The sequence below is a fragment of the Chionomys nivalis genome, chromosome 10 (assembly GCF_950005125.1).
Source record: "Chionomys nivalis chromosome 10, mChiNiv1.1, whole genome shotgun sequence".
Taxonomy (NCBI): domain Eukaryota; kingdom Metazoa; phylum Chordata; class Mammalia; order Rodentia; family Cricetidae; genus Chionomys; species Chionomys nivalis.
The window spans coordinates 5,885,070-5,911,199 of NC_080095.1; the positions used below are offsets into that span (position 1 = coordinate 5,885,070).

Consider the following 26,130-nt stretch of genomic DNA (forward strand, 5'->3'; position numbering starts at 1 on the left):
AGAGCCAGGCATGTGCAGGCCTTTGCTTGACCTGTAGGCACAGAGCTACCAGAACCCATCCCCATGCATGCGTTCATCGTCCACACACTTATCCACTCCAGTATCCTTTCACCTGCACACTGCCCATCCACCCATTCCAACCATCCAGTTTGTCAACTTATATTGGGCAACCATTATGTTCAGAGCACAGGAGTAAATACAAGTAAGAAAATATTGAAAATCAAGGGCAAAATCTTTTGGAAGACTACAATATTGTTCACATATATACATACATACCACACACACATATACCATACACATATAACTTATATATGCATATATAAACATATACTCACCACACATATAGGACATACACATATACACATCCATACATACCCCAAAATATTTTGAATCTAGAAAGACTCAGCCAGTGGACATGACTGGTAAACTTGATTTATTGGCCATGCCAACCATTAGGATCCTGTGAGAGCCAGGCATGGTCCCAGTCCTGTGATTGCCACACTCCTGAGGCTGAGGCACGAGGCTCTAGCATTAGAGGTCAGTTGGACTATACAGCAAGTCCGGTTCAGAAAAGAAAGCCAGCCCCATGAGATGACTGAGTGACATCCCCACCACGATTTTTTTCTCTTAAAACAGACAAGTATTCAGGCTGGCTTGTCACCCAGCCTGTCACATATTTCGGTGTTTATTAAGCATCTTCCTTTCCTGAATTTCAACTACATAGCCTCCAAACCTTTGCAAAATAATCTATTTGTACACCACTGCATGAATTTCACCCTGCAAACTGACAGGGTGACATAAACAAATATGACAAACATCTTTCCAGACTCACTAGAAACCTTTAAAATATGCAATGTCTAAAACTCTACCTTTTGGCAAAGATTTTAAAATGTATTACTTGGTTTTATTAACAAACAAAGATAGCCCAGTTAATTTACTAATTTTTAAAAGATAAAATTCAAATCGCATTTTATGGTGTGGAGAGATTACTGTTTCACTTTAGAGTCTGAGTTGTGAAAGCGAAAGTGTAATTTGGGTGTTCAATGGACATTAATAAAATATGAAAATGAGATAGAATAATAAGTAATCTGTGGGTTCCTCCAACATGACCTTGGCCCCACCCCTGATTCATACAATCCCTCTCCCTTTCTTCAACAGGACTCCTAGAGATTGACTGTGGGTCTCTGCATCTGCTTCCATCAGTTACTGGATGAAGGCTCTCTGATAACAATCTGATTACAGGATATAGCCAGTTCAAGCACCCTCTCCACTATTGCTAGGAGTCTTAGCTGGGGTCATCTTTGTGGATTTCTCAGAGTTTCCATAGCACCAGGTTTCTTCATAACCTTCAAATGCCCGCCTAACAGGACATCTCTTCATTACTCTCCTCTCCCTCCTGCTCCCAACCTACCCAGTCCAGTCCCTCATGTTCCTGTCTCCTCCCCCTCTTGCCCTCAGTTTACCCAGGAGATCTCTTCTATTTCCCCTTCCCAGGGAAATCCACGTGCCCCTCTTTCGGCCCTCCTTGTTGCCCAGCCCCTCTGGGTCTGTGGATTGTAGCCTAGTTATCCTTTACAGCAAATACCCACTTATGAGTGAGTACACATCATGTTTGTCTTTCTGGGTCTGGCTTACCTCACTCAGGATGATTTTTTTTCTACCCATTCATTTGCAGGTACATTTAATTATGCCATTGTTTTTTATAGCTGAGTAATACTTGATTGTGTAAATATACCACATACTCTTTACCCATTTATTTGTTGAGGACATCTAGGTTGTTTCCAGGTTCTGGCTATGACAAACGGTGCTGCTATTAACATAGTTGAACACATGTTCTTGGGGCATGGTTGAGCATCCTTTGGATATATACCCCAAAGTGGTATTGCTGGGTCATGAGGAAGGCTGTTTCCTAATTTTCTGAGAAATCACCATTCTGATATCCAAAGGGGCTGTATAGAACATTCCATATAAACATAAAAAATACCTTCCTCTCAGCACCTCATGGAACCTTCTCAAAAATTGAATTTTGCTTCTATGAGCAAGAGACAGCTGGCTTGGGAGTTCATAAACTGAACCAACAGATAGGGAGCCTCCATGGGACCAGCGCAGGTCCTCTGCATGTGTGTGGCAGTTCTGTGACTCGATCTGCTTGTCAGGCTCCTGAGTCAAGGCCTGTCCCTGGCACATTAGCTGGCTTTTGAGAACCTACTCCCCATGCTGGGTTGCCTAACCCAGCCTTGATGCAGGAGGATCTAGGTCCTGCCTAACTTGATGTGCCTTGCTTTGTAGGTTCCTATGGGAGGCCTACCCAGAGGCCAGGTAGAGTAGATGAGGGGAGGGAGGGCAGAGGAGGGACGGGGGAGGGAATGGGAGGAAAGGACGGAGGGAAACTGAGGTTAGATGTGAACTAAATGAAAAAAATTAATAATAATTTTTTAAAAGCATAAAAAGTAATCAAAACAATTTCTGGGTGTATGTTAACCTCACAATAAGCATATAAAATGTAATTGGTCTGTGTCCTTGGAACAGGTATAAAGATTAGTCAATGCAATCCTTAAATCAAGAGGCTGAGTATTGGAAAACTGCTGCTCTCTGCAGGCATGGACAGCAGGATGGGAGGCCAGATGTGTGAGACCAGCACATGCTTTGAGTTCACTTTCCATGGCGGGAAAAATACATTTGTAGATGGCTGACAGCTTTTTTTCAAGTACTGAATAAACCCCATGGCTCTAGTGAGCATCAACAGCCAGCAGGCCAATCTGCAAGAGTGCTCCCTCTCCAGAGCCTCCGAAAGCATGAGGCAAGTGTCTGCTCTCCATTTCCAACTTGCACAGCCTCTCCCAGGAAGTCCAAAGACAGAAGACTTGACTTGGCAACTGATGCCTCCTCAGCATCAGGCCAGCTGTGACGCTCAGTCCTAGACCCTTGCGGGGACATTTCCTGCTGCCTGTCCCTAGTCCAAAAATTCCTGAGCATCCCTGCAACCAACATCAGGGCTCACTGCCTTTCCACTGCTCCATACAGGTCTTTTCCCTTTCAGATGCAAGCTCACCTCCAGTTCTACACTGTGTTGGAATGGGGGAGGGGCTGTCAGGATGGACTGGAAGAGAAGGGCAGGAATCACCATCCTGTCAGACCCTCCTTGGTAGCATACTGACCACAACGCAATGGGGCAGATAGGTGTCTTCCTGGACATCCTGCCTACTCTCTCATGATTCTGATTCTTTCAACTCCCTCAGATTACCTTCTCTGTGGAAGGCCAAGATCTCTTCATGGCCTGCATGTCCCATAGCTTCTTTACACAAGTTCTCTCGAGCTCTGCCTGGGGATCTCCCCAAGTCTCTGGGAGTTCATTGATGAGGAGTTCAGGACGCCAGCTCCCCACACTTTTTCTACATACTTCTTTTATGTGTTTTCTATATACTAGATGCTTTTCAGGCCCAGAGAGATAATAGTAAACACTACTACCATTCAAGGAACGTTCTATTATCAACATCAGAAGATGGAAAATAAACTATGGGAAACATGACCCACATACTGTCTCTAGTGGCAGAAATAGGGGAGAGGAGACAACTTGGAAGAAAGGGAAGCTTAAGCATGAATTCAAAGAGAAGCAGCATGGACCACTATATACTGGGAGACAGGCTCTCTTGGCAGAAAGAACAAGGGCAAAAACACTTTTTTTTTTTTTTTGTAGAAAATGCTTGGCTTGTTGGACCAAGTTCAGGGTGTCTAAAAGACAGCAAGCATGGGCAAGAGTTAGCAATACATGGATAGAGGAATGAGGTGGGATGATGCAAACTGCACGGGTTCATACACACCACAGAAAAGTTCAGGACTGAGAAGCCCACCCTAGTTTCCTGCAGCATGGAAACAAGGTCTAGGCAGGGAGGCCAAAGGAGGATGGTCCTATATGACCTCCAAGTCAATGATAGGGCAGGTTGAGCAGCACTGATGAGGAGAGGAGAACAAAGGCCAATAAAGTATGTCTAAAGCAAAGCATCTTCTGCCAGACTGGATGTGACATGGGACAAAAAGAGAGGAACCTACACAGCTAGTGCTCAAGGAGAGGGACTGAGCATGGGACTGAAGGTAGGAGGAGCTCATGGCAGCCCGAGCTCCCTCCATGACATGCTGTTCTGCACTAGTCCTGCTAGAAGCAGTGTCAGGTACTCCCCCCACTTACAGAAATCCCAAAGGTTTACAACCAATGGAGTTGATTCTTCCAGACAGGTATTACTGTATGGAAAAGCAAGATGTTCTAGAATCTGAAGACCCAGGTCAGGCTCAGCCCTACCACACTTGCCTGTGGGATCTAGGATGCCTTCCAATCTCCTGTAGCCTCTCAGTGGTTCTCACCTGAATGAAGCTTTGAAATCACTGACTGTAGGGAATCAGGGAGGTTATCTCCCGGGTGACCAGCACTCAGCATGGCCATCCAGAACAACGCTGTCCTCATCCTCTTCTCTGACATGCAACAATTCAGAAGCATACTCTCCAATGGTCCCCACCCAGCTCCTTCTCATCTCACCAGACACAGAGAGGAAACGTGAACCATGCATATGGACCATGCATACTGCCCTTCAAGACCTGTGCTCCTGAAGATGAAGGTCAGTTAAAGGGAGCACAACCAACAGTCATGTCCACAGCTGTGGTGGGGCTATGAAACACATACTTTCATCTTCGAGACGAAATACAGCATACTTTCTACAACCACTGTCTGATCCACGAAATAATTTCCTCAGGTGTCCATATAGAGAATGATGGCTTTTATAACACTTGGAGGACACCATGGAAGGTTCTAGATCACTGGCTAGCAAACAGGGATTCAGTAGCACATAATGGAAGCATCTCCACATAACTGCTGCAAACCATACATGGGCATCTTATGTCTGTACTGAGAATCACAAAGGCAACACTGCCACCCTTAAGTGGTATGGGAGGTCCTTCTGTCTATGTGTTGCTTTTATTGGTTAATGAATAAAGAATCTGGCTTGGCCTGTGATAGGGTAGAGTAGAGCTAGGTGGGGAAAACTAAACCGAATGACAGGAGAAAGAAGACAGAGTCGAGAGACGCCATGGAGCCCCACCAGGGACAGACGCTGGGGATGGAACTTTACCAGGTAAGCCACAGCCACATGGTGATACACAGATTAATGGAGAAGGGCTAGTTTAGGATGTAAGACCTAGCCAATAAAAAGCTAAAGCTAATAGGCCAAACAGTAATTTAATTAATATTACTTCTGTATAATTATTTAGGTTCTAGGCAGCCAGAAACGAACAAGCGGTCTTTTCCTACAACACTTAAGGATGGCCTGCACTGGAAAATTCTTCTCTTCAAAGCCCAGCTGCCCTGCTGGAAGGTGGAGTACAGCTCAGCCGAGTCAATGCCATCAAAGCAGGCCTTCTTCTGTTCTGTCCATTGCACTGCAGATCTCTGAGCTCTAGCTAGCCAATAATGACATTTTAAGTAACATTCAATGCTCCATGTGAGCTCTAGCAGGGCAATTACGGGAAATGTCAGAACATCAGATGTATAGTCTGAAACAGGAGATCACCTCACAGTGATTCTGCATGCACAGCTGTGTGGGCCTGACCTGTCTTTGCAGGGTCATCCAAACAAAATGTTACATGCTTTACTGAGTGAGTGAGAGCATGCAGACAGCTTCATTGCATAACTACTTCAGTGAGAAGCTGTAAAGCACACATAATAGCTTTTGCTCCTTAGTAAGTAGAAAGGATATTGTAGTCACATTAACATGCACCTTGCCTTGTATGCTCCCCATCAGCTGGCCACCCCCTTTGTCACTCCTCACTACCTTTATTATTCCCCACGTCACCATCCTCCACCATCTTCCCCATCATTCCATCTCACCCTTACCATCTTCATCCCCATCTTTACTTTCAGCCTCACTTTCACCACCCCACATTCACCATCCTCACCCCATCACCATTCTTACCATCACCACCACACTCACCATAATCATCACCTTTACCATAATCACTATCACTCCATCATTATCATCATCACCATGATAACCTAACCGTGCTTCCTTTCTAACCAGCTTCGCCATCATCATGACCACCACCATCCTTACAATCGTCATCACCACCAACACCAGCATCACCACAACCTTTATTATCATTTCTCCATCACCTCCATCATCATCATCCCCATTAGCATCCTCACCTTTAACACCCTCACTGTCATCCTGAACAAGTGACTGTGCCATTTTTTTAGAGTGCATACAGTCTGTTTGGTTGGTAAAGCCCATTTAATGGTTGCTTAGTTTTAACAGGTTCAGAAAATTCAGTTATTGTCTTATTCTATCCTCATTTGGGTTCCTAACAAGACACATGGACATCTACCTCAGTGTCTTGTCTATATTTACTAAAATAATCCAACAATGTAAAAATTGCTTTCTATAATTTGAGAAGTATATCAAAGTTAGTGTCATTTATCTCTCAAAGGAATACAAAAAATGTAGTCTGGGACAGGCATCCATTCCTTTATAGCATGGTTTCATAGGATTTGGCATTCAAGCATTTCATTTTATGTCTTGTGGTCATGTGGAAAAGAAGGAGATATGACATATTTTAAGTGGTCTTGGTAAGAAATGGGAGAATAGAAGTAAAATTGCTTGCAAGTACATGCCTGTGTGCATATGTGCATGCCTGTATGTACATGTGCATGCCTGTGTATGTAAGTGCATGCCTGTGTGTGCAAGTGTATGCCTGTGTGTGCATATGCATGCCCGTATGTACATGTGCATGCCTGTGTATGTAAGTGCATGCCTGTGTGTGCAAGTGTATGCCTGTGTGTGCATATGAATGCTTTGTGTGCACGCGTATATGCATACATGTGTGTACATGTGCATGCCTGTGTGTGCATATGCATGCCTTGTGTACATGTGAATGCCAGTGTGTGTAAGTGCATGCTTGTGTGTGCAAGTGTATGCCTTGTGCACATATGCATGCTTTGTGTGCATGTGCATATGCATGCCTATGTGTATATGCGCATGCCTGTGTGTGCATGTGCATGCCTGTGTGTGCATGTGCATGCTTGTGTGCATACATGGAAGCCAGAGGAGGATCTCAGGTGACTTGCTCCACCACTTTCAGTTTTATTGTCTTGAGACAAAATTTCCCAGCAAACCTGGAGGTAGGCCATTTGGTCCCAGGCATTCTCTTGTCTCTGTCCCCACTGTGCTGGGTGTGCAGACACACCTCTGGCCAAGCACAGCTTTTTAGATGGGTTCTAGTATCTGAATTCAGGTGCTCATGCCTGTGCAATAAGAACTCTTACACAATGAGAAATCTGACTAGCTCTTTAATTTAAAAACTGTAACACAAAAACAAAAAAAAAAAAGGATGAAGAAATTTCTATCACTAAAGCTTTTGTTCAGAGCCTTGGAGAGAAATAGCCCAAGTGTTGAGTAAGGGACAAGACAGGTAGACAGCTGCTACCTAGTGACAGAACTCACAGAAGAACTTTATGTGTCCTGCAAAGCATGGGGACCCCTCACACGTCATGGGTGAAATAGAATGTTTCTTATGTATTTCTTATGTAAGATTATATACTTGTTATTTTTAATACATAATTTTATTTTCTTCTCAAACTATCTGATGTAGGAATCCCCTCTGTGCATTGCTTGTATTGGTTAATGAATAAAGTAACTGCCTTGGCCTAATAGGGCATAATTTAGGTAGGCGGATGATATAGATATAAATAATTTGCATTGGTGTGGATTTTAAGGTCAATTTTGTTATATGTATATGTATTTCTGATATTAATTAAAGTATTGTGTAGTTCATTTAAAAATGTAACGTATATAGGTTGTTAATGGATAATCATCAATAATAGTCAAGCTTGTAGTCATGTTATTTAGATTTTCTAGATGTGCATAGATATATTTTAGATAGGCATTCTTTATATCTTTCAAAGACTGCAGAATATGGCATTTAAAATATTTTAATAACTTAGGGCTTTTCATGACAATGAGACACGTCTGCTCCTGGCAGCACCAATCTACTTCAAGAGGAAGATGGGCATCGAAGAGGCTCCTTATGGAGTTTTATAGCCATTTGAGCAAGAAACTGCTCTTGCCTGGACTGATGCATAAAACTGGACACAAAGAACCCACAGAGAGGACTGCTGAACTTGCCTAAAGGTGAGATGATCTTTCGGGGTTCCTGATTCATGAAAGAGTCTACGAGACATTCTGCAGGACATAGCAGATAGTGACTGAACTGTCTTTGGAATTTTCCTGCTTCATGGAAATGTCTGCTGAAAACTATGGGCCTGTAGGCCGAAGATGGGTGCCCCAACAGTACAGAGGAACTTTGGGTGACTGTCCAGGCAGTGAGATGTCTCTGTCATTTCTAGAATTTTAGAAGTTACTTATTTCTTGTTTGCTTAGGTAATATTATATCCTTCTGGAGTCTTTGATGGAGTTGAAGAATGGTTAGTTATAGTTTTTCTTAGTTATGATAAAAGATCAAGTAGATATAAATATTATAACTGTAATTATTGCTTGATAACTGTTTTGTTATAAGTAATTTTACTATGTTAAAATGAAAACCATCTGAGCTCTTAAGGTCCAAATGAGGAGCAGAAGGAGGGAGAACATGAGCAAGGAAATCAGGACCACGAGGCGTGCACCCACCCACTGTGACAGTGGAACTGATCTATTGGGAGCTCTCCAAGGCCAGCTGGACTGGGACTGAATAAGCATGGGTTGAAACTGGACTCTCTGAACAAGGCGGACAATGAGGGCTGATGAGAAGCCAAGGACAATGGCACTAGGTTTCGATCCTAATACATGAACTGGCTTTGTGGGAGCGTAGCCTGTTTGGATGCTCACCTTCCTGGACCTAGATAGAAGTGGGAGGACCTTGGTCTTCCTGTAGAGCAGGGAATTTGGACTGCTCTTCAGTATCGAGAGGGAGGGGGAGTGGACTAGGGGGAGGAGAAGTGGAGTGGGGATAGGGGGAGGGGAGCGGGGGGAGGGGGCAATATGTGGGAGGAGGGGGAGGGAAATGGGAAACGGGGAGCAGTTGGAAATTTTAAGTAAAAAAGAATAAAAATAAAAAAAAATAAACAAAAAAAAAGAGGAAAAGCAAAAAAAAATGAAAACCTTTTTTGTTTAAACAGAAAAAGGGGAAATGATGTGGGAGTGATCTCTTTCTAATCTGTTGCTTTCATTGGTTAATTAATAAAGAAACTGCCTACGCCCATTTGATAGGCCAACCCTTAGGTGGGTGGAGTAAACAGAACAGAATGCTGGGAGAAAGACCCGAGTCAGTGAGTCGCCATGATTCTCCCACCGGACACAAACGCAGGTTAAGATCTTTCCTGGTAAGCCAGCTTATGGTGCTACACAGAATATTAGAAATGGGTTAGATCAATATGTAAGAGCTAGCCAATAAGAGGCTGGAACTAATGGGCTAGGCAGTGTTCAAAAGAATACAGTTTCCATGTAATTATTTCGGGTAAAGCAAGCTGGGTGGCGGGACGCAGCCCCGCCACCGCTCCTATTACAACAGGCGGAGAAGACAGAACTGAATTCTGGGAGGAAGAAAGCAGAGTCAAGAGACACCATGGAGCTTCCAGAGACAGGCATGTTGAATCTTTCCCGGTAAGCCACTGCTATGTGGCAATATACAGATTAATAGAAATGGGTTAAATCAAGATGTGAGAGTTAGCCAATAAGAGGCTAGAGATAATGGGTTAATTAATACAATTTCTGTGTAGTTATTTCAGGGCTAAGCTAGTCAGGCAGCCAGGACGAACAAGTGGGCCCTCTCCCTGCAACAACTATCTTTTTTCATTTTACATAACAATTCCAGATCCCACTCCCTTCCCTCCTTTTTTAATAGTTGGTTAGGCACACAACCAACAATCTTTTACCAAGCTCCATCCCCAAGGTGAATGTAGTCCATTTCTGGCACTGGAGGCTTCACTTGGTCATATAAAATGTCTAACTGGGGCATTGTCTCCCCCGCTATATGTTGATTATATATACATATATAAAAGGAATGCAATCTGTGACTTTAATGACCAAATCCCAGGACCTGTTAGCCAAAGCAAAAAACTCAATAGTGTTTAGTTGCTATTTAGGTGTTCTTGACAAATCAAGCTTTCTCTGGAGTGATCCAAATGTTTGGTTGGGCACCACCATTGAGCTCTGAAGGTATTTGCTCTTGTGGAAAACCAGGCTGATGCTAGCACAGCTTTTGGAGGCTGAGTGAGCAACAACTGGGATAATTTGCAGATTCATCCATTTATTCTTTCACTCTGCAAACAACGCAGCTGTCCAACACAATCACCAATGAAGATTGTGATGCACTGCCTTCGCGGGGCCCAGGGGTCACAATGGGGGCAGGGAGAGGGATAGCAAACACTCATCACTCATTCAACCGAATGTTTGAAGGAGAGAATTGGGGATGGAGTGTTTTTCCCCCTAGGATCAGCCCAGCATATCAAGAGACTGGGAAACTTTCCAGTCCCTGAACTGTATGTAGATGCTGAAGCCAGAGCTTGCCATAAGGGTCTGGTGACCCACCCCACCAGGAAACTTAAAGGAGACAAAGGGCAGGACAGTGGGCACCTCCACGAAGCACATAGCACTACCATAACCACTTCACTAAGATCAAACAGATGTGGCCACATGCCAGACACAGAGCAGAAATAACTTAAACATCACCAGGATACAACCAGCAAAATTCATAATGTGATAAACTCCTTCATAAAACTGACCAGGCTTCTAATAAAACAACTGAAAATGAGAACAAGGAAAACCCTAGATGTTTCCAGTAGTCCACAGGCTTTATTTCAGAATAACTAGTGATAAATGTGATGGTTGGGAAGTATGGCCCCTAAGACACTTTGACACTGTCACTACCTTCACATCACTGTGGCTGGGTCTGTACCCTACTGGAATGTGGACATGTATAACAACATAATGACCAAATTCAGTTCAAATCCTGCAGGGAGGGTGGGGTGTAGAGCATAAACATCCCAGAGAGTAATGTGCTGAAGCTGGTGTGACATGCATGGGTTGCCTTCCAGATCTGTTGATTTTGTGTTTAGCATTTTAGTGGCACTTTTAAAAGCATACAGTGAAGTTAGGAACATACATAGAGAAGCTTGGGAAAGTAGCCTGCACACTGGGCAAGCAGCCATGATCAGGGCAGTGGCGACCATAGGCACAAACATATCCATAATCCATAATTAGATTTCATCCCTTGGTAGAAAAGTGGCATCTACCTCTTCTTAGATCCAATAACGACGGCTGACTCCAGCAATAAGTGGAAATTCTTTAGGTTGTGGGATATGGAGTAGGAGACAAAGAGAAGAAAAGGACCCTACCCGACCATGAAGGAGAAACAACAGGGGTCACAGAGAAAGCATGGGCATCTTTCCTGTAATGGGCAAAGACCAGCTTGGGCATCCGCAAACAAAGCAGGACTGTCAGTGTGAACTGAGCTTTGCTTACAGGAGACAGGATGATGCCAGTGTAGTCCCCAGCCAATTCCTTGTGGTGCTACCTGCTTAGGTTTAGAATATCTATAGGCAAAGTCATAACATAATAATCCCACCTTGGGATGGTATTAGTGAAAGGTTGTAAGAAAGAAAATGGACCAGAACCTTGTATACGATATAAAGGATTAGGAGCCAGCAAGTGCCTAGGCTGTCATTGCCCATAGGTGCCCCCAACAGCATGAAGATAACCACAAAAGTTCATCACTGAAAACCACAGCACCGGCAAGGGCCGCAGTGAGGTCCGCACTATATCCCACTGCATTGTGGGTTGGACTAACCACAGACTGAACACCCTGAGGATTAACCACTTAACCATATCTGAGTCAGTTATGGATTTGGTCACCCAGAATGGCATGGCATGGAAGACCTAACAGTATTCCTATTGTGTGTTATGAAACACGTGGTAGAGGGCACAGCCCAGGGGCCGTCCTTCAGAGGCAGAGCTAAGCCAGCCACCTATACCAAGAGCATTTGCCTCTTCCCCAGCTGTTGTGGGTATCCCTGCGGTAGGATTCTTCTCACCAATAGGGACCCTGGACCTATTTAAGATCGCTTTGTCACAATGTGTCTACAAGAGGTGTGTAAGGGAAATGCCCTCCAAGAAGAAATCATCAAGGCCAATGTAGTGAGAGCAGGCCGCCAAACACTCACCATCTCCCATGCTCAGGGAATCCTTGGACTCTCCCGGAGGGAAAGACCATCTCTGAGAAGCAGCAGGCGCTGAGAAGGGTCTCGATGATCTCACAGGATTATGTAGAAGGTACTGTGGCCCTGGATCATTTTCTCCGGGAGGCCTCTGGGCAGTGTAGGCACCAAGGGCAGCAATCAGCTGCTGTTTGTCCACATCGCTATCTACCTTAGGGCTGAGTTCATCTGGCTGGAGCCTGCTAAGCGGCCGCAAAATGTTGTCAGGATACTTAACCCGGGTTGCAGGATAAGTCAGTGTAGAAGTGTGAGCCACATAGGTCAGGATGTTATCAGGGAAAGAGTCCTCACCCTAGAGGAGAAGATGAGACAAGGTAAGAGTTAGATCTCCATCAGCCTGTGCTCAGGGGCCCTGGGCTCCATCCTCATGGCACCAAGCATCTCTGACATACAAGCATTGTTGATTGGCCAAACTCCACACATCATAGTTACTGCAGCAATGGTTTTTAAGTAGCAGCTTTCTTGAGATGCACCAGGCCATGCAATCATACAATTCTGTGATTTTAAATGTGTTTACAGATGTGCAAACATCACCACTAAATAACTCCAGAACATCACCAAATCAAAACATGGTGCAGGTCGCCATTTCTCTGTCATCAGCCCAGACAACTGCAGTTTTACTTTCTGCATCTGAGAGCATGGTCCTTTGCAGACAATTTTGTAAATGGACCCTCACAGAATGTGGCAATTTGCATATGGACCACTTTAGAGCACATGCCAAGGTCCCCATCCTCCTCAGGGCTGAGTGAGCCTCCTCTATACAATGTTACCATATTCTAATGTTTCACGGACCAGATGAAGGACACACAGGTAGTCTTCCACTCTGGGTCACTTTGAATCATGCTGCTAGATCACTGTAAGCTGCCAAGTCTGGGAGATGGACATATTTTGGTTCACTTAGGTATAAGTCTAACAGATTAATTCATAGGGTCATATTATCACTCAAAATATTTAATATTTCAAGAGCTGCCAGCCTTACAAAACAAAGAACGGAGCAGTTTCTCTTCAACATTGTCATTATGTCGTCCTCATAGTTACTTATGCCAGCCGTACTTGGGTCTGGGAGGTAGGGCATCACCACCTTTTGTTTGTTTTGTTTATTGTTTTGCTTTGCTTGCATTCCTCTGGTGGCTGCTGATGTTGAGGAATCTTATTGCCGAGCGACCATTTGCACATCGTCTCTAAAGAAATGTGGGAATCTGCTACAGTGTGGGTGTTTGCTGTGGCACAGGAGGATAGCCTTGCTGCAAACACACAGCCCCTTCAACAGCCCTGACTGTTCACCGTCTAAATCCTCCTTGAGAGAGGGAGAGAACATGTCTCCGTGTGTATACACATATGTGCATGTGTAGATGGAGGCCAGAGCTTAGCCTGGGGGACTTTTATTACTTTCTCCACTATGGTATTTTGAAACAAAAGTAATTCTCACTGAACGTGGATTTCTGGCAAGACTAACTGGTCAGAAAGCCTCAAGGATGCTCCTGTCTCCTCCTACTCATCTTTGGAATTACAGGAATGTGTCATCGTTCCTGCTTTTTTACATGAATGCCAGGCATCCAGATTCAGGTCCTTATGTTTTTGCAGGAAGCATGTCACCAACCAAGCTATTTTGCCACCCCATGGCACAGACTTCTTCTACAGGAAGCTGGAGATCAGAACATGTTGGCTATGGGTCCCAGAGCAGCTTCTGTGTAAGAGCTTTAACAGATCATTTCACCTTTTGAGCCTTGTTCCTTCAGACAAAAGAGTTTCACTGTCACCTCTTAGACTCTTCTTCTGCTGTTGTTATTGTTCCCAAAATGATATAACTCTAGCTATCATCCAAATTGTTTAGTTCTGTATGCAAGACTAGCTGAAATCAACTGGTCTTCTCTTAGAAAACAAAAAGTAAGGACGGGGAGGGGGAGACATGAGCAAGAAGACTGCCACAAGAGCAGCCGCTCCAGCCATTCCCCACAAATCAGGTGACGAACCAGTTACAGGCTCCACCACTCTGCCTTTCAGGAGTCTGCACAGAGGGCTGGGTCACTGCACCCGAGGCCAGGGCTCACATCCGAATGCTCGTTAATGTGCCTGTAGCATCCTTCCTCTTCTCACTCTGATGCAGCCTGATGGGCTCCACTCAAAGGATCTCTAATTAGCACCCCACATTGGACAGCTCCAGGCAGAGACACAAGGCTCAGCATATCTGTGCAGCAGGCTAGGACAGACAATATGCTCTGTGTTTATAATCTGATTCAAATTAAGGCAAAGAGGAGGAAAGAGCATCCCCACATAGAGCACAAATAAGAGTCTTCAAGAAAAACTCAGAAAATGCTGGTTCCACAGTACCCTACTCCCTGGACCCATGCAATGGCAGAGTAAGTCTGTTGCCTTCAAAGGGGCAATGAGAGGCTGGTGTCAAAACCAGGAGGGTACTTGTTCTTCAGCAACCCAAAGGAGGAAGTCTACTCCAGACCCACCCGGACACAAGCTCCAGGGTGGCTTAACACCAATCACATGTAAGTGGATGGGCATGAGAGCATCCCTGGCCATTACGTCCATTACTGCATTTTCTTATTATCCTAAACAGTTGGTGATAATAAGTCTCAAGGACTAGAAATTTGTATTACATTATTAAATCAATTGTATAGGTATAATACCTTGACAAGAGTAGAAATGTATATACAGTATGTTCTAACAAAATTAATCTCAAATTTGTATCAATATACAACATTTTATAAATTATACAAAAGTCCAATCCAATGTAAAACATTTAAAGCCAATAGTTGCTTTTTAAAAGTACATTCCATAATCTAGCTTTTTTCTTATCATATCCATCTATATCTTCCCTGTTTTCTTTTAAGAGTAGATTCAGTAATGTACCTTTTATCCTATTATAATTATAGCCCCCTTTTTTCTTCTCAAAACAAGAATTATGAATCTAATATCCTATGTTCAACGTTCTCCTGTCCTTAACCAATAACAACTTGTAACCAACACCCCTAAACAATGAAAAATATCCACAACCCATTTAATGTTCAAAAACCATGTATCCAACCTCTGGGAATGTGTGTGTTGTATACTTAAATTTACGTCCTGCTCTCTGGGGGCTGTGGTATCTTTAGGGGATCCTGAAAAGAAAAATTGGAGTTAATTGTCAAGTCCTAGAAGAGGTAGCTGTATCATTTGTTGTCCAGTCTATGGGAAAGTGCATGATTCATCTAACATCCTGGCTAGGCTGGATCATCTAAGGTAGCCACCTCAAAATTGTTCTGAGCAGTTTGTAGTCCAAAGTTGATCTGTAGATGGTGTTTTCAGCTTAATGGTGTTATCATAGCCCTGGAGGAATCATCGTTGTAGGGCCCCATCCTCTTTTTGGAGAATTCAAAGGTCACTGTCAGGCACGCTCATGGTTCACTGCCCCAAACTGATAGAGACTCAAACCCAAAATCATGTACAGGAAGGTAGATGAAACCTTTATCTAGAAGTAGTTAGTGCTCTATATAATCATTAATATCACGATGAAAAGTTTAGAACATATATACATATGTCATAAAATTTATACCATAAGAAAAGTTGCTAGAGTTAATATAAAATGAAAGGGTTAAAAGATTAGTGGCAATAAAACAGTCTCTAAATTTTTGTTTTATTTCTGTCTAATATCAGGTAATTCTTCTAACATGAGACAGAGATGTGGGACTTCATTTAATAAGAACATTTGGGTTTAGAGAAGGAGAGAGTCACACTCCAACTCCAAAACTAGCTTCAGACTACAAGATCATTAGCATTATTATTTGAGTACCTTTTGGATTACTTCCTGCAGGTGGTGGTGTCTGATTGTATAAAGAACAAGTAGGACATTTCCTTATATTTTCTTTGGCATGGTACCACATGATGGTAAAGTGTTTTTTAAACCTTTGTTATTTACATGACTTATTTATTTATTTATTTATTAAAGATTTCTGTCTCCTCCCCGCCACCACCTCCCATTCCCCCCCCCCAATCAACTCCCCCTCTCTTGTCAGCCCGAAGAGCAGTCAGGGTTCCCTGCCCTATGGGAAGTCCAAGGACCACCCACCTCCATCCAGGTCTAGTAAGGTGAACATTCAAACAGCCTAGGCTCCCACAAAGCCAGTACGTGCAGTAGGATCAAAACCCAGTGCCATTGTTCTTGACTGATGGAGGTGGGTCTTGTATTTATCAGTTGCTTTCATTGGTTAATTAATAAAGAAAACTGCTTGGCCCTGATAGGACAGAAAATTAGGTAGGCAGAGTAGACAGAACAGAATGCTGGGAGAAAGAAGCCCAGTCAGTGAGTCGCCATGATTCTCCCACTCCAGACAGACGCAGGTTAAGATCTTTCCTGGTAAGCCAGCTCGTGGTGCTACACAGAATATTAGAAATGGGTTAGATCAATATGTAAGAGCTAGCCAATAAGAGACTAAATCTAATGGGCCAAGCAGTGTTTAAAAGAATACAGTTTCTGTGTAATTATTTCGGGGTAAAGCTAGCCGGGTGGCGGGACGCAGCCCACATCCCCTATTACAACACTTGACTTCTCAGCAGTCCTCATTGTCCGCTATGTTCAGTGAGTCCGGTGTTATCCCATGCTTTTTCAGACCCAGTCCAGCTGGCCTTGGTGAGTCCCCGATAGAACATTCCCATTGTCTCAGTGTGTGGGTGCACCCCTCGCGGTCCTGAGTTCCTTGCTCGTGTTCTCTCTCCTTCTGCTCCTGATTTGGACCTTGGGGTTTCAGTCTGGTGCTTCAATGTTGGACTCTGTCTCTGTCTCCTTTCATCGCCTGATGAAGGTTAATATTCAGGAGGATGACTGTATGTTTTTCTTTGGGTTCACCTTCTTATTTAGCTTCTCTAGGATCACAAATTATAGGCTCAATGTCCTTTATTTATGGCTAGAAACCAATTATGAGTGAGTACATCCCATGTTCCTCTTTTTGGGTCTGGCTTACCTCACTCAGGATAGTATTTTCTATTTCCGTCCATTTGCATTTACATTACTTTTTAAATGATATTCTGAGACCTTCATCACATTTCCAATCAATAATTGATTTCTTCAATACCTTGTGCTAGAGCACCTGGCAGACTCATATGAGATTGGATGTGTGTTATGTATAAGGAATGACTCCTATTTCTGATTGTATCTTGTAACTGAATAAATAATAAAGTCAATTCTATATCACCTGGTATAAATTCAGTCATTTTAATATGCAAAACAACTCTTTCTCTATATTGTGAATTGGTAACTATGTTGAGAGGTTCTTAAAGAACCTCTTTAAAGTTCCTTTGTACCATAAGAATAGCATATATAATTCTGACTTTTGGACAGAATCATAAGGGCTTTCATCCACATTACTTAAATTTTCTGATTTGTAACCTGCCTTTCCTGATTTACCTGCATTAGTATAGAATGTAGGGGCTCCAGTTATTGGTGTGTCCTGTACAATGTGAGGAAGAATCCAATTAGTTCTCTTTATAAGTCAAGTTCTCTTGTTTTAGAGATAGTTGTCAATATCTCCCCCCCCCCAAAAAAAATGCCACAACTTCTTTCCAGGTATCACTTTCTTCCCATAATTTGTCAATTTCATCATTACTAAAAGGTACTGTAATTTCTCTTCAACCAAAGCCAATTCTCTCTCCTTCTTCCAATAATTTCTTGGAACTATTTAAATCTTTGTCACCATCTAAACTTTTGTTTAAATTAATCAGGTCATCAGAGCCTATTCCAATAGTGCCCCATAGATGGGAAGTGTCTCCTAGCAATCTTTGGAAATTATTAAGAGTCTACAATTGATCTCTCCTAATTTGCACCTTTTGGGATCTAATTATTTGTAAACCTATCTTATAACCTAAATAATTAATGGAAGCTCCTCTTTGTATTTTTTCAGGTGCAATTTTTAGTCCACAACAAATAAAATTTTCTTTACTTTTTCAAACATTCTTTTTAAAGTGTCTATATTTGAATCAGATAGTAAAATGACATCTGGAATGTGTGAATCTGAATCTTAGCTACATTCTTTTCCTATTACTTTCCAAACCTTCCCCTACAGGAATTTTAATGCAGAGGGAGGATATTACCCTAGCAGCTGTTATTGTACAACCTGAACATCAGTGACTGTTCTTTATAAAACCTTGTATTATTTTTTCCCTAGAAACACACATTAATTTATGGTTTGTTTCTAAGATTGTGGGAATGTTAATCTGAGTATTCCATTGATGTATCAAATCACATCCCCACAAAATCATTGCTACATGAGCCGCATATCATTTTAATATTCCTTCTGGCCCTATATACTTGACACATCTTATACTCTGCTTTACCTGAGATAATGTTCTGATCCCTAAAAATTGAAACATTTGCATCCTGAAGAGGCAAATTTTGTTGCCAAGATTCTGATAAAATTATTGTTACATCTGCACTAGTGTCTACCAGACCTTCAATAACAATGTCATTTGTTCATATTTTTAATTTTCATCTTTATTCATTTGCAGAAGCTTGTCAAAATACTTGTTTTATGTTTTCTCCTGAATTTTATGTTCTCCCATAACTGTTGTATTATCCAAAGTAGTATGGTTTCTTACAATAGGTATTAGGTTTTTTAATTGCTCTGGGAAGGAGTTTCCTCTATGATGGCAGGAAACAACTAAACTGGATTTGTCATAGGGGCCTGCAAGAGGACCCTCATGGAGTTTCTTGACAGCAAAGGATTACCTTGAATTTTCCTACATTAATTAGTCCAATGCCTGCCTTTGCTACACTTTCTGCATAATGGAGGGGCATTCTGAACAGATTATTCTTAGCAAAAAGCATTGTTTCTATAATGCCCTATTTAAAATCCCTTTTAAGGTGGCCTTGTTTGTCACAAGTGTAACATCTGACATTTTGATTTTTCCTCAAACCTTTGGAAATCACCTCCTCTATCCATGCATCATCATGATCATGAGATTCAATATTAGTTGTAGGTCAAATCCATTCCTCCAAAGGTGCTGATCTTGTCTTTAATACCCATCCATTGGACCCTGCAAACCACAAATCCCACTCCACCCCCAAACCCTCCTATCAAGTGCAACCTCAGTGGAACTCTGAAACACAGACTGCAAATTCACAGAGAGGTACAAGAGGTGAGTGATCATTCAGCTGGTGGGATACCCATTCTTTAGGCCCTCCATACCAGGACAAAACTCTAGGTCCCTCCCCACCTGCCTCAATTTTTCTAGCCAGCTGGCAGGCAAACTTCCTATAGGCAGGCTGCTCCAAGGCTCCCACCCCATCGCTCCCACCCCATCCATCGGACCCTTCAAACTACAAGTTCCACTCTACTCCCAAATCCTCCTATACCTCCCACCTGCAACCTCAGTGAAAGCCAGAAACACAAGCTGCAACTACACAGAGAGGGCTAAGAGAGAGGACCAGGAGAATAAACCTGAAGCACAGGCTGTGACTGCACAGAGAGGACCAAGAGAGGAATCCTGAACACAGACTGTGACTGCACAGTGTAAACTAACAAAGGAGACCAAGAAAGTGGACTTGAGAGCAGGCCAAGAGAAACTTCAATGGATCCCTGAGACACATACAGTAACAGTATAGAGCAGAACAAGAATAGTTCCCAAAGACACGGACAGCCACTTCAAGGATTGAACCAAGATGCAAATACACTATAGCACCAATTGGAGGAAGACAAAGATAGGCACCAATGCAAGAAAACAATTTTAAATGTAACATTATGAGGATAATGGAGACCTTTAAAGAGAAAATGAAAAATTCCATTAAAGAAATGGAGAAAAAGACAAACAAAAAAATTGGAAGAAATCAATAAATCTCTCAAAGAAAACACAATCAAGAGGTGAAACAAACAGTTCAAGACTTGAAGACTGAAATAGGTATATTAAAGAAAACAAAAACCAAGGGAAATATGGATATGGAAAGTTTGTGTAAACAAACTGGACTATAGAGGCAAGCAAAACCAAGAGAATACAAGAGATGGAAGAGAGAATCTCAGGTGTTAAAGATACTATAGAGGAATAGATTCATCAACCAAAGAAAACATTAAATCCAACAAATTCTTAACCCAAAACATCCAGAAAATCTGGGACACCATGAAAAGACTAAACCTTAAAATAATAGGGACAGAAGAAGGAGAAGAACTCCAGTTCAAAGGCACAGAAAATATATTCAGCAGAATCATAGAAGAAAATTTTCTCAACCTAAAGAAGGATAACCATATGAAGGTACAAGAAGCTTAAAAAACACCAAATAGACTAGACCGATTTTTTTAAAAAGTCCCCTCACCATATAATAATCAAATACAAAATATACAGAATAAAGAAATAATATTAAGAGCTGCAAAGGAAAAAGATCACGCAACATATAAAGGCAGACCTATTAGAATTACACCTGACTTCTCAACTGAAACCATGAAATCCTGGCCAGATGTGCTGTACACACTAAGAGACCACAGGAGCAAGCCCAGACTACTATACCCAGTAAAGCTTTCATTCATCATCAATGTAGAAAACAAGATATTCTATGACAAAACCAGACTTTAAACGATACCTATCCACAAATTCAGCCATACAGAGTGTACTAGGAGGAAAACTACAACCCAAGGAAGATAACTGTACACACAAAAGCACAGGCAACAGATAACTTCATACCAGCAAATCCCAAAGAATGGAAACACACAAACCTACCACCCAAAATAACAGTAATTAGCAATCACTGGTCATTAATATATCCTAATATCAATGAACTCAATTTATCCATAAAAACACACAGGCTAACAAAATGAATACAAAAGGAGCATGAAACCTTCAGCTGTAAAGAAGAAACACACCTCAACCTCAAGAGAGACATTACCTCAGAGTAAAGGATTGGGAAAAGATTTCCCTATCAAATGGATCTAAGAAACAAGTGGGTGTGGCTATCCTAATATCTAACAAAATTGATTTCAAACTAAAATCAATCAGAAGAGATGAAGAAGGACACTTTAAACTTATAACAGAAACAATCCATCAAGATGAAGTCTTAACCTTGAACATCTGTGCCCCAAATATAAGAGTATCCACATATGTAAAAAAAAATTACTAAAGTTTAAATTGCACTTCAAACCCCATACACTAATAGCAGGAAATTTTAATACCGAATTATCCACAATGGACAGGTCAACATGACAGAAACTTAACAGAGAAATAAGAGAATAGATGTCATAACTCAAATGGACTTAACAGACATCTATAGAACACCTTACCCAAACACAAAAAATATATTTTCTTCTCATCACCTCATGGAACCTTCTCTAAAACTGACCACATACTTAATAACAAAGCAAACAGCAACAGATAAAAATAAAACACAAATAATCCCCTGTATCTTACCGAATCACCATGGTTTATAGTTAGAATTTAACAGCATCACTAATTGCAGAAAGACTACAAACTCATGAAAATAGAAGAGTGCTCAATTAAAACACTTCTGGGTCAAGGAAGAAATAAAGAAAGAAATTAAATATTTTCTAGAATTCAATGAAAATAAAGGTACAATATACCCAAACCTATGGGACACAATAAAATCAGTACTAAGAGAAAAATTCATAACACTAAGTACCTACATAAAGTAAGTGGAGAAATCTCACACTAGTGACTTAACAACACACCTGAAAATTCTAGAACAAAAGAAGTAGACTCTCCCAGTAGGAGTAGTAAAGAATCAAATTGAGGGCTGAAATCAATAAAAAGAGAAAAAAAAGAGAACAATACAAAGAATCAATGAAACAAAGGGCTGGTTCTTTGAGAAAATCAACAATATAGCAAACTTTTATCCAAACTAATCAAAAGGCAGATAGAGAACATCCAAATTAACAAAATCAGAAATAAAAGGGGGGATATAACAATAGAAACCAAAAAAATCCAGAGAATCATTAGGTCATATTTAAAAAACCTGTATACCACAGAATTAGAAAATATAAAAGAAATGGACAATTTTCTGGAGAGGTACCATATACCAAAATTAAATCAAGAACAGGTGAACAATTTAAGTAGAGCTATAACCTACAAGGAAATAGAAGCAGTCATCAACCATTTGAGATTCTTCTGTTGAGAGTTTCCTGTTTAGTTTTGTGCCCTATTTTTTAAATGGTTGAAAGACACTTAAGGAAATGTTCAACATCCTTAGCCATGAGGTAAATGCAAATCAAACAAATCTGGGATACCATCTTACACCAGTCCGAATGGCTAAGATCAAAAACACCAATGACAGCTTATGGAATGTGGAGTAAGGGGAACACTCCTCCAATGCAAACTTGTACAACCACTTTGAAAATCATTATGGCATTTTGTTTTGTTTTTCAGAAAATTGGGAATCAACCTACTTCAGGACCCATTAATACCACTATTGGTCATATACCCAAAGGATGCTCAATAACACTAGAAGTACGTTTGTTCAACTATGTTCATAGCAGCATTATTTGTAATAGCCAGAACCTGGAAACAACCTATATGACCCTCAGCCAAAGAATGGATATAGAAAATGTGGTACATTTATACAATGGAGTACTACTCAGTGGAAAAAAAAAATGACACGTTGAAATATTTTGCATCCATTGCATTCATGCATGCAAATGGATGGAACTACAAAAAACCATCCTGAGAGAGGTAACCAAGATCAAGAAAGATTAACATGTACACTTATGTACTCATTCATAAGAGGATACTTGTTGTAAAGCAAAGGATAATGAGCCTATAGTCCATGACCCGAATGAACTAAGTAATAAGATGAACCCTAAGAAAAACATATATCAATCTACCTGGAAAGAGGAAATAGACAAGATCACCTGACAAAATTGGGGGCATGAGGGTGGGTGGAGGAGGGAGGACCGCAAAGGAAGAGGACAGGTGAAAAGAAGGGGGGAGGAGAACTTGAGGGAACGGGATAGTTGAGATGGAGGAAGGACAGAGATGAGAGCAAGGAAGAAGATATTTTGATGGAGGAAGCCATTATGGGGCTAGCAAGAAACCTCACACTACAGAAATTTCCAGGAATCCACAAGGATGATCCCTAAGCAATAGAGGAGAGGGAGCCTGAACTGGCCTTGCCCTGTAGTCAGATTGATTAATATATTAAATGTTACTATAGATCCTTCATACAGCAACTGATGGAAACAGAGACCTGCATCAGAGCCCTGGGCTGAGCTCCCAAAGTCCAGCTGAAGAGTGTGAGGAGTGAGAATATGAGCAAAGAGATCATGACCATGATGAGGACATCCACTGAAACAGCTTACCTGAGCTAATGGGAGCTCACCAACTCTAGCCAGACAGGGGAGGAACCAGCATAGGCCCAAACTATTCCCTCTGAAGGTGGGTGACAATTGTGTGGCTGTGACAGACTGCAAAGCCACTGGCAGTGGCACCTGGATTTATCCCTACTGTTTGTAACAGCTTTTTGGGAGCCCATTCTCTTTCGATGGATACCTTGCTCAGCCTAGATATAGCAGGGAAGGCCTTGGACCTTGGACCTTTCCCTCTCTGAGGAGTGGATGGGGATGTGGTTGGTGGGGGAAAAGATGGATGGAATAGGAGGAGGGGAGGGAGTGGGAACTGAGATTGTTTGTTTTCTTTTTAAAAAATAAAGGGCGGATCTCTGGGAGTTTGAGGCCAGCCTGATCTACAAGAGCTAGTTCCGGGACAGGCACCAAAGCTACAGAGAAACCCTGTCTCGAAAAACAAAAAAAAAAAAAAAAAAAAAAACCAAAAACAAAAAACAAATAAATAAAATTTAAAAAAGAAATAAATTAAAAGAAAAAAGAAAAGAAAACTTTAGGCTGTTCCTCTCTATTCTTATAAAGTAACACTGAAATTGGTTCTCCATTAAATTTCTTTGTCTGAATTTGAATAGCTCTGTGACCTATTTGCTAAGATTTTTTAACGTCTTTTTCTTAGCACTCGGATTTACCAACATTTTTAGTGATACAATAAAAATTCTGAGGCTGATAATGTTTACTATTGACATCACATAAATCCCATCTAAATTCTCTCATTTAGTTATTCCACTTCCAAACTGCCCATTGTGTTACCATAGGAGACGCAAATCCCTCCAATGTAATACTGTTTCCCATTTTTAATTTGGGAAAAATCTCTCTTAACTAATTCCTCATTTTAAGAATTCCCAGTTGTATTACCTCATCCTCCAATGATGTTGCTGTGGATATGAGGCCTATTGCTGCTGCACAGAACAGTAAGCACCTACCTAGATCTCAAGGCAGTCAGCTACCTACTTTGGCAGGAGCCCAAGAAGGGAGTTCAGGAAAAGCTTGTCAGGAGAGAAAAATGAAGCAAGCACCTAGCTGGTAGGGCAGTGACTCCAGCCATGTGTAATTCTGGCCTAAGCCAGTGGCTGTAAAGTCACAGGCAAATGTCTTGTTCATGAACTTTTACTTCAAACATTGGGCACCAATGTATCACGAATAATTAAAATTAAGAGACAGATATTGGGATTCAACATGAAGATTAGAAAATCAAAGTAGCCAGTCACTGGCTTTTGCCTCATACTCAGACCAAAAATGGGCAATCCATGCTCCACAAACTCTCAGATTAGGAATGATCTGAGACCTATCTTCTCCTGTTTTTTTATTCCACTCCGATGCTGGGATTAAAGGTGTGCACCAACACTACTTGGTCTCTATGGCTAGCTAGTTTGACTGCTGGGATTAAAGGTGTGTGCCACCACTGCCTGGTTTGTATGACTTTGAATAGTTTGACTGTTTTGCACTGATCTTCAGGCAGCTTAACTTATTAAAACATAAATAATAGACCCAGCTTGCATCCAGAACCCTTCTTCCTTCTGCCCCCTTCCTTCTTTGGGCACATAACACCACCTAGCTCAGCCTGTCTGGGCGCTGGGGGCAAATCCTCAGGGCAAACAGGTGGGCGGGAGTTCCTTTGTTTCACTGGCCTGCCTGCACCAAGCAAGCTAGGCGCTTTGTTTACGAACTACCCAACCAGCACAGAGATCTGATCTCGGCACCAGGAGAACCATCGTTGGGCACGGAGAGCTAATCTTGGCACCAGGAGAGCCATCATTGGGCACAGAGATCTGATATTGTCACCAGGAGAGACATCACTGGAGCACCAGGAGAACCATCACTGGGGAGTACCATCACTGGGAAGGTACAACAGTAGGCAAGGAGACCTGATCCTGTAAAAGAAGACCCATAGGAGAGCATTTGGAGGAAGAGATGGGCAGGCGCCAATGCAAGAATTCACCCAACAATCTGAAAAATAATATGAAACCACCAGAACCCAGCGACCCCACAACAGGAGGACATGAACACCTTAATCATGAAGAAGTAGAAAAAATAGACTTTATGAAGGTGATTGACGCCCTTAAACAGCATGTAAAAAATGCCCTTATAGAAATGGATGAGAAGTATAACAGAAAGTTTGAAGAATTGAGTAAATCAGTGAATGATACCCTAGGAAACCAAAGAAAAACAATCAAACAGATAATGGAAACAGTTCAAGTCTTGAAAACTGAAATGGAGGCAAAGAAGAAAACACAAACAGAAGGCTGGCTGGACAGGGAAAATCTAGGTAAACGAATAGAGACTACAGAAACAAGCATAACCAACAGAATACAAGAGATAGAAGAAAGAATCTCAGATTCTGAAGATACCATAGAGAAAATAAACACGCTGATCAAAGAAAACAGCAAGGCCAACAAACTCTCATCACAAAACATTCAGGAAATATGGGACACAATAAAAAGACCAAACCTAAGAATAATAGGAGTAGAAGAAGGAGAAGAAGCGCAGCTCAATGGTCCAGAAAATATATTTAATAAAATTATAGAAAAAAAACTTTCCCAACCTAAAGAAAGATATACCTAC

The 26,130-nt window shown here is 41.7% G+C and overlaps 1 protein-coding gene across 1 annotated transcript in view; it reads right to left on the minus strand.

The window, feature by feature from the left end:
• Ptprn2 (protein tyrosine phosphatase receptor type N2) overlaps positions 1–26,130 on the minus strand; it is a 722,848-nt gene that overhangs the window by 403,240 nt on the left and 293,478 nt on the right. Inside the window, exon 6 of the mRNA XM_057782319.1 lies at positions 12,197–12,542. Coding sequence (XP_057638302.1) covers positions 12,197–12,542 — 346 coding nt within the window. The remainder of the gene's footprint in view (positions 1–12,196; positions 12,543–26,130) is intronic.